Below are 8,815 nucleotides of genomic sequence, written 5' to 3'. Positions count from 1 at the left end.
CACGTATACCTTGCAGCCCTATATTCTGCGGTGTGATAATACATCCATGATTATATTCCTTGAGCCTGAAACAGGAAATGTAAAGAGTAGACAAGTGTCATTAAGTATGCTCTGTAAAAGTCCAACTCAAAAAGAGAGTTTTACCTACCAGTAGCTCTAAACATTGAAGTTTCACGCAAGGATATTCTTTTGTATTCATCTGTTTGCTGTGAGGAAAAGAGGCTCGGATCAGAACTAAGCCGTGCCCTCTGTGTGTTCCTGTTTGTAGGGATTTGCATGGAGAGGTGAGGCCACAAGGCGAGGCCACAGCGCTCCCAGGGACATGCTCATTATCCCCGGATTAATGGAGGTACAGCTCTATGAATTTACATGGAAACCTGTGAGAGTCCTAGTAAAGAATCCCTCTGCCAGGCCCTAAACGTTACTAAAACCTTAACAGACTTTTGAGCCTGCAAATGCTGCCTAATGTGAAGTGAATTATATATTGTACCTGAGGAGGGGAAAGGCTAATATAAACTATATCAACTTAGGTCTGAAATGGTTCAAGCAGGGATTACCCAGCAACACGCTGACTAAAAACGCGATTTATTAGATTTGGGTTTGATATGCAAAGTAAGGCCATTACTCTCTTTGTACTCATCCAATTTACATGAATAAGCCGATTTTAATTTTGGTCTTTCGTGAGAATTAAGTGGATGTTAAAAAATATACCTTCTGTGCAAGACCCCTATACATATTGGAGCTTCATATTTGATAGTTTAGGCTTCCACATCAAATAAGAAAACAAATCTTATATAGATTTCCATTTATGCAAAGTAAACTAAATATAGTACTGCCTAAACGTCAAATAAACACCGGTAATACACGTCATGATTTCGCTAGAAGCTGATCTTTATTTAAGCAAAAATAGTTCTTCGTGAATAGACAGAGGACACATAATTTACATGTTGGTGATGAAAAAAATACATCTACATTTATTTACAATAACATGTTTTAATCTTTGGTCTCAAAACGGATTTTAAATTTCACTGCAAACTTCAGGAATAAAAATCCCTGAGGTTCTTTTTTAAAGTGCAAAGGATGTGGAAAACGTCTCTTAATTTGTGTCTAAATACCCGCTTAGACAATTCCATGAGTGGTGTAACATGACGGAACAAACAGTCCGTTTCTTGAAGCCCACTCAGCCCACAGTTTCCCGGCCGGGTGGTAGATATTGTCCAGAGGTTTCTTCACCGTTTCTGAAGTGGCCGTCTCGGCCAAAGACCAGATTTTGGGTTTCTGACTGACAATGTTCTCTTTACTCTCCAAAGCGGATAGCGTGTGATCAGAGTCACTCTTTTCAACTTTCTTGACAAGTGCAAGTTCTCTGTCTTCGTGCTCGCTGCTTGGCTGCTTCGGCATCTCCAAGCGCGCGTCCACCGACGCTGAGCTGTCCGACGCGCTCTCGGCGTGCGCATCGGTGTCTCCGCGGTCACTTTGACGCTCTTCCTCATCCCGCTCATCCAGATGACAGGTGTGCGCGGACGTGTCTGCGTCGTCGCTCTCTTCCTCCTGCTCATCGTCCTCCTCGTCTGACTTCCCCTTACACGCCCAGCTCACCCGGTTCTCCTTCTTCAGGCGTCGCCGTGCGTTGGCGAACCAGGTGGAGACCTGCGTCAGGCTCATTTTAGTGATGATGGCGAGCATGATCTTCTCGCCCTTGGTCGGATACGGGTTCTTCAGGTGCTCGTTGAGCCAGGCCTTCAGCGCCCCGGTGCTCTCTCGGGTGGCCACTTTGGCGACCCTGCCGGGATCCTCGGCTGCTCCGGGGCGGTACGGGGGATAGAAAGCCCCCCCGCGAGCCAGGAGCGCGTGGTGGTAGGGAGAGGCGGCCTTCAAGTCGAAAGCGTTGTTCTGGAAAACAGAGAGAAGCAACGTAAGAGCGAGCAATGGAATTTCGATTGTGCGCAATTACGCACGGATTTGGCGACCCTTGACCCAGAGCGCTCAAATCAGTGAGCTATACGTTTATAGACAGACATGTAATGAAGGGGAAATCCCTCTGAACTCAGGAACTTTTTCAGGCTTTGGAGGCTAACGTAACTTCAGTACAACTGTGAGAATAAAGTCTTCCTAGATGAGTTGTTGTTCAGCGTCTCAAGCGCACATTCTACACACGTATTAGTTAAAAAATAGGTTGTAAGGATTCTACTCGAGCTTTTCATGTAGCGACTAAATTATTTTGTGAATGATCAACTCACCATGTGTGTGATGTGCCTGTGGTGTGGGTAGGGGATGAAGTTGTATCCCTGGAGTCCTGAGTATGTTATGGGAATTCCAGCTGCCATCGCTGCCAGATGCTGAGCCTGCTGCTGCTGTTGCTGCACACCCGGCGGGCATCCCAGCAGCGGGATCTGATGATATCCAGTCGCCATGCTGAGGTTCCGCTCCAAGAAAAAGCTGCCAATTCCAGTTTGCGATGCGGGCATCTTTCCTGCGTCCCAGCTATTCGAGTTTGAGTGGCAATCCAGCCTCCTGGATCTATTTATACACACCCAGCTGCCAGCGTGGGTTCGCAGGGGGAGGTCCCACTGCTAGTGACTGACAGCTACGTTCAAAAGATCCACATCTTTCACTGGCAACAAATCCGATCAAAGAAGCCCTCCGCTGTTCCTTTTAGCGTTTTCGTGGAGAGGCTAAACATGTGCTTCTTATCGCATCACAGAGACTGATTTCTGAAGAGAACTTAAGTTACAATTCAAATGCAACCTTTTTTCTTTTGTAGAGCTGAACAACTCGGAATGAACCATCAGCTCCATCTCACAACTTAAAGCATCTTATATTTTGTCAGAAATAGCCTTTTAGGTTTAGATTTTTCTAATGTTGACCTTTTTTTTTTTTAATATTTCAGTTTAAACAGAAGACAGAGTTTTTAAAAAAATGATGGCCTGCTTACCACATTACATTTGCGACGTGATTTCAGTTTCATTTTATTTTATTTAACTTTTTTGGAAAGCTTACACCAGTGTGGTGTCATTCTTTTTTTATGACGAATTTAACACCTCGCACGTCTCGCACTAATCGGCGGAGAGCTTAGAAAGTGACCTGAATTCAGTCACCAACATCCCGCCAGCCTCTACACTCACCTCTTGACACTTCATCGCCTGCACATCTGTAGTTTTGTGAATTGAATTAACCAAATCAATCGCACTGAATTACGCGAATAAACAAATCAAATGGCCTATAGGTTTTAAGCACGTGTCTCACGCGGAAAGAGTGGTTCCATTCTCAGAAATCAACTTCTCGCAGTTCTTTGAAGAAGAATTGAGAAAATGAATACAACCACAGCAGTTCAGCCTCAGAACCATACCATTTTTTTTTTATTTTTTTTTTTTTTTTTATTGACTGAACCATAACAAACTGGCCTTTATCATGTCGGATGGCATTGTTTTGAGTGAGGCGCAGCGTTTCAATGGCCCTAATTAAACGAGGTTAAGTGAAACAGGTGTTGACTAATGTATATGATAATTGTGAGATAACAGAACTCTGTGTGTGTGTGTGTGTGGGGGTTGTTGGAGATAAGAGAAGATTACACTTCTTATTCCCCCCCAACACCTTCATGCCCTTCAAAAGAGCCACAGTTAAGCTCAGTGTTTGGGTTCAAGGGACTCTCTTATCTCGCATAATTTGGAGTATTATATGAACAGTTTTTAGTGCTGGTGGTGATAGCATCGGTGCTTTTGTATACTGAGTAACGGTATTAAAGAAGTGTCAAAAGGTGCTTGGATGATTCCTAGAAACCCAAAACATTACATTCATCCCATTTGCAGTCGTTTTGAATTGATTCTTACTTAGCCTATGTTTCAGTGTTTTTTTTTTTTTTTTTTTTTTTCGTCTTCGGTTGCATTTTATTCAAAACCCCAAATATAGATGTCCAATTTTTCCATTTCAAAAGCTGCAAAGGATGTGGAAAACGTCTCTTAATTTGTGTCTAAATACCCACTTAGACAATTCCATGAGTGGTGTAACATGACGGAACAAACAGTCCGTTTCTTGAAGCCCACTCAGCCCACAGTTTCCCGGCCGGGTGGTAGATATTGTCCAGAGGTTTCTTCACCATTTCTGAAGTGGCCGTCTCGGCCAAAAACCAGTTTTTGGGTTTCTGACTGACAATGTTCTCTTTACTCTCCAAAGCGGATAGCCTGTAGTTTTTAAGCACGCGTAAACGTGTCTCATGCGGAAAGAGTGGTTCCATTCTCAGAAATCAACTTCTTGCAGTTCTTTCATAAATGAATTGAGAAAATGAATACATCCACAACAGTTCAGCCTCAGAGCCATACTTTTTTTTTTTTTAAATTTGTCAATTTATTGACTGAACCACTGAGAGCTGAAACCCATACATTTGGCTCACGGTGCTGTTTTTATTAGTTGTAACTTTTTCTACCTTTTGCTTTTGATGAAACTCTTTTTAAAATCTGAGCATTCTTAAAGCAGAATGGAGTATCACGAGGCACGCTTTCTCTTGCTTGACTATCATGTCTCACATAGGTTTTTTTTTTTTAAAAGACACGCATTGGCCCTCAGTGTTATAAATAATGCCTGTATGTCGGCTACAAGTTGCAGTCTTATGAACTAATGGTCTCTATTTCTCATATTTAAGCCTCACATTAGCCTAACATGTACGCACACACGCACACATTCACAAATCTGAGCATGTGCATGAGTCTAACTTTACGTGTTACACCAGCAGACTCATAATTTCTTGAAACGGTTTAAAAGCTGGCAAATTTAATTGTGGGGAGAAAGTGAAACTATGTACACTTAGTGTACACCTACTGTAGCTGTCTAATGCAGTAGTCCTGCTATAAACTCCTTAATAAAGGCTATGATGTTGTTGGGACCGTTTAGAGAGGTGTTGGCTGTGGTTGAAGTGTATCGGGTTATCCTGTATGAAATGGACACACGCAAGTTGCAAAATGACACAAATTGTAAATCTATTAACCTAGAAAATAGTGTGAAAGCGAAATCTCCTAATAATGAACTGATTAAAAAGGAATTTGGTCACTCTGGATACACTAATCTTACCCTTTGATGCTCACAGAAAGTTGTGCGGGTTAAAACCATTTCCACAATGGAATAGGATTGAATTATCCGACAATGTGAAGGAATGAATACATAGTAGTTATTTGTCTCACCGGGCAGATTTCGGTTCTCTCCTACAACAAAACCACTTCAACCGCTGGAAGACAGGAGCGTTACAGGGGGACTTGATCTCTTCGATCGGGCCATCGATCGGAGCCATGTAATGTAATACAATGTGATTTCTATTGGTGTCGATACTATCGTGTATTTGAAATGCACCGTCCGAGACCACCTCAGCCTTTCTGGAAGCATAACGGATTAATCGACTTGAAGAATAATCTGCAACTGCTTTGATGAGAATAATCGATTCTGATTTTTGTTTTAAAGCATTAACAGTGAAAAACATGCAGCACGTGACCAAGTTCCAGCTATTCAAATGGAACGATTTGCTGCATCTGTCATGTATAGTAATAATAATAAACTAAATATCTTTTTTTTTTTTTTTTTTAATTTGGGCATTTTTCTCCACAATTGTGTTGATTTTTAGTTGTTTCATCAAACCGATAGTTGGCAGAATAATTGAATGACGACCTCTCCTGTTTTGTTTCTCCCACTTTGCTCCTATAGCATTGTTCTCCTAAGAGGTGCTTCTAATATTATGTCATATCATTGAGGGTACCCAGTCATCATCAATCATGGGCCCAAATGTGAAGAGAGAGAGAGATACTGGAGTAGCCACAGAAAAAAAAAAAAAGTGGTAAAGGAGGAATGTATTTGGGTGGGGTCCAGAGAACCTAAAGCAAATTTGAACAGGAGCAACAATGGGCCAGCAGAGTGCAAAGAGAAGGAGGCTTATGGCATCAGTAGTCGACATCTCCCAACACAAACAGCTCAGGGCAGCGGCCTTTGTCCCCTCCTGTAGAACTTCTTTTCATTCTCTTCCTCTTTTGGCAGCTCGGCCACAATGCAGGTGTTGGTCTTGCTCTGACAGGTCGAGTTTGTGCTGTTTGCCGTTAGGATGTCAGTCGTTTACAGGAGAGAGAAGTGACCAAATGGATAGTCCTCAGTACCCAGAGAGATGCAATACGAGATAGCAAAGAGGAGGAAATTACCTTAATCCCTGATAGCCCCTCAGATTCTAGGGCTGGGACGATATGCCTTTGTCCCGACTGGATTTGCTTTCACGATACATGGGCGCCCGATGGATTTGTATTGCGATTTTCATTGATTGGGATTCTAGTATTGCAATTTGATTTGAGTATTTAGTACTGCGATTTTCTTTTTCCTTCTTTGACAAAACCAAAAGTTGAATAATCCACTTCCAGAGACAGTATGTCATGAAACATGTCTAAAAAATGATTGTTTACTAAGAAGAATGCACATCACGTCAGTCTGACTTTTACTTCATTTGTAAAGGAGAACATAACGTAGGGAAACGAATTGATTTGAAAAATCGTCGGCGAAAAAAATCAAGATACATATACGTGAAACGATCCCAACCCCCCTCCCCCACCACTAAAAGATGCATTGAAATAGTGCTGTATACTTGCCTTTTATCTACAAATCGTCTGCATGTTCCACATTAGAACTCGCTACACAGACAGTTAAGTGAAGTATGGCCCCGGTTTTGAATAAAGATGCAGGACGATGGTGCAAGGTGCTAATGAGCAGGTCAGGACAAAAGGTATGGGACCTCAATTACAGGCAAAGCAAGCCGACAAAGGGACTAAACATGCCATTAGAATGGCTCATAGGTAGGTGTGAACAGGACAACAAAAGCCTAAAGAGAATCCACAGAGTCCTCAACACCTATTGCTTGTTAGTTTATTTTTTTTACAGCACCAGATACTGAAAGGGGAGAAAGTTGACAGAGAGGCTTATAGAAACTGAGCCAGATGAGGGGGAAATAGTTATTTATTTTAAGTATATCCTGTGAAAAGTGCTTAGACGTATAAAAGCTAAATGAAAGGATACAAATTGTGTATCTAAAATGTGTTTTCAGATTTTTTGACAGAGCATTTGATATAGACCTATAACAGATTTAAAAAAAAAACCCAACCAAGAAAACGTTTTAAAGCTCAAATTTCAAAAGGACAATTTACATCGTGAGATGCACAGAGAAATCATTTGACAACACACGTATGATGGTCTCCAAGCAGAACTCCCTAATGAGATTGTCCTGGGGGCCGACAACACAAATGGACAGATGTAAGCAAAGTGTGAATGTTATCAAGCTCTCCCACCTCCTTACTATCTGACCCCCTCTTCCCCAGACCCCCTTCCACTCTTTGTCCTTTGTCATTACTCTTATCAGGGCCACTCTATCATTCTTTCAAAATAGTAGTGGCGCTGAAAGCGCTTGCAAATGTAAGTATGTCTTTGTTTAGGGCCGGACAGTGGCCCGCCTCCCAGCTCCCTCCTGGGTGCAGCGTGATTGACGGCCCTCCGCTGGGTGAGTGACAGCCGGCGTTGGTTAGGCCGTGATGGCCGGTGTGACAGCTGGTGCTGCTGCTGGTTGTCTCCCTGTGTCGGGCTCTGCTTGGTGGGTTGGCTGGGCGCTGGGTCCCCCCAGGATCGCTCGGCTATAGAGCCCTGGCCCAGTTGGCTGGAGCCCGGTCAGAGCGGCCTCCACGGTGTGCTCGTTGTTCCAGATCAGCTTGTTGGCTCGCTGCACCCTTTTTCTACACATCAGCTGATGTCTTAAGGTCTAAAGATTCATGAGCCTGGAGGCATAGCTCAGGGCTTGTTCCCTTTTCTATCCATACTAGTCTCTCATTGCCAGATCTTCCTCCACAGCGCTGCGGAGGAGGGTCTGGCTAGCCCACACAGCATTCCGGTATGCAAAATAGCCTCGGGAAGGAACTTGTTTTTTGTGGAACGTGTACGTTCAGAAGTTGTTTCAGTCGTGCAACAGAAAACTGAGGAGTCTGAGGAGCAGTTAGTTAGTCCTCAGAAATCCACCGGAGTTTAGAATTCCAACACAAAGAAAGAGGAAGGTGACGGACATCCGGCTGAAATGAGGGACAGTCACCTGAACAATCCTGGAAGTGGAACGTGGTCCATATAGACTATATCCATACTGACGTAGGAAGCAGCCAGAGAGAGCTGTAGGTTTCCTGCACATACAGTATGTACATACAGGCTATTTCTGAGCGATGCAGTGGCGAAAAGTGATTATCTCGCTGCATCCCCTTTCTCCACCTCAGCTGCAGGCTGTATGTAGATTTGAATGAAGGCAGGGATGACATTTCAAAGTGAAATGGGGAAATCTTTGCATTTATCTTAATACAATTCAGTTATTTACCAATAACACTTTACTTTAAGTCTGCATTCATATTATACAAACCATATAAAACACTATAATATACTTCTATGCAGCTCAGGTCAACCAATTATAACTTTTCCGTTTAAGATAAATGTTATTTATTATTATCTGCTTCTACAGCAGCCTCCACCTATGGGTGTCCACAGGAGAAGTCATACGGTATAACTAATACATTAATAAGCATGTATGTCTGTATACAGCTACATTATAGAGTTATAAACCATGTATTACATGTTTTATATACTGCTTGGAATGGGGGACTTAAAGTGTTGCCTTTTTCCTCTATAAAAGTTATTATACCGCTACAGTTTCTCCTGCACATCTATCTAATTCCATTGTTCTATTTCTATTGAAACAAATGGTTTTAAGTAGGGATGCACAATATGTCTGCAATCACACCGGTATTGGTCATTGTTAACATTAACACCA

The 8,815-nt window shown here is 42.6% G+C and overlaps 1 protein-coding gene across 1 annotated transcript; it reads right to left on the bottom strand.

Moving 5' to 3' along the window:
- Positions 1-1,006: 1,006 nt before the first annotated feature.
- irx7 (iroquois homeobox 7) lies at positions 1,007-2,414 on the bottom strand. The gene is made up of 2 exons (XM_078253892.1): positions 2,241-2,414; positions 1,007-1,929 (listed from the first exon to the last, which is right to left on the bottom strand). Exons 1-2 carry the CDS (start codon positions 2,412-2,414, stop codon positions 1,120-1,122), a joined length of 984 nt encoding a protein of 327 aa, XP_078110018.1. The 3' UTR covers positions 1,007-1,119.
- Between the last annotated feature and the right edge of the window lie 6,401 nt (positions 2,415-8,815).

The sequence above is a fragment of the Sander vitreus genome, chromosome 7 (assembly GCF_031162955.1).
Source record: "Sander vitreus isolate 19-12246 chromosome 7, sanVit1, whole genome shotgun sequence".
In the NCBI taxonomy this organism is placed as follows: domain Eukaryota; kingdom Metazoa; phylum Chordata; class Actinopteri; order Perciformes; family Percidae; genus Sander; species Sander vitreus.
Note: the sequence above shows the minus strand (reverse complement) of the source record. Positions and strands in the feature narration are given on the sequence as shown.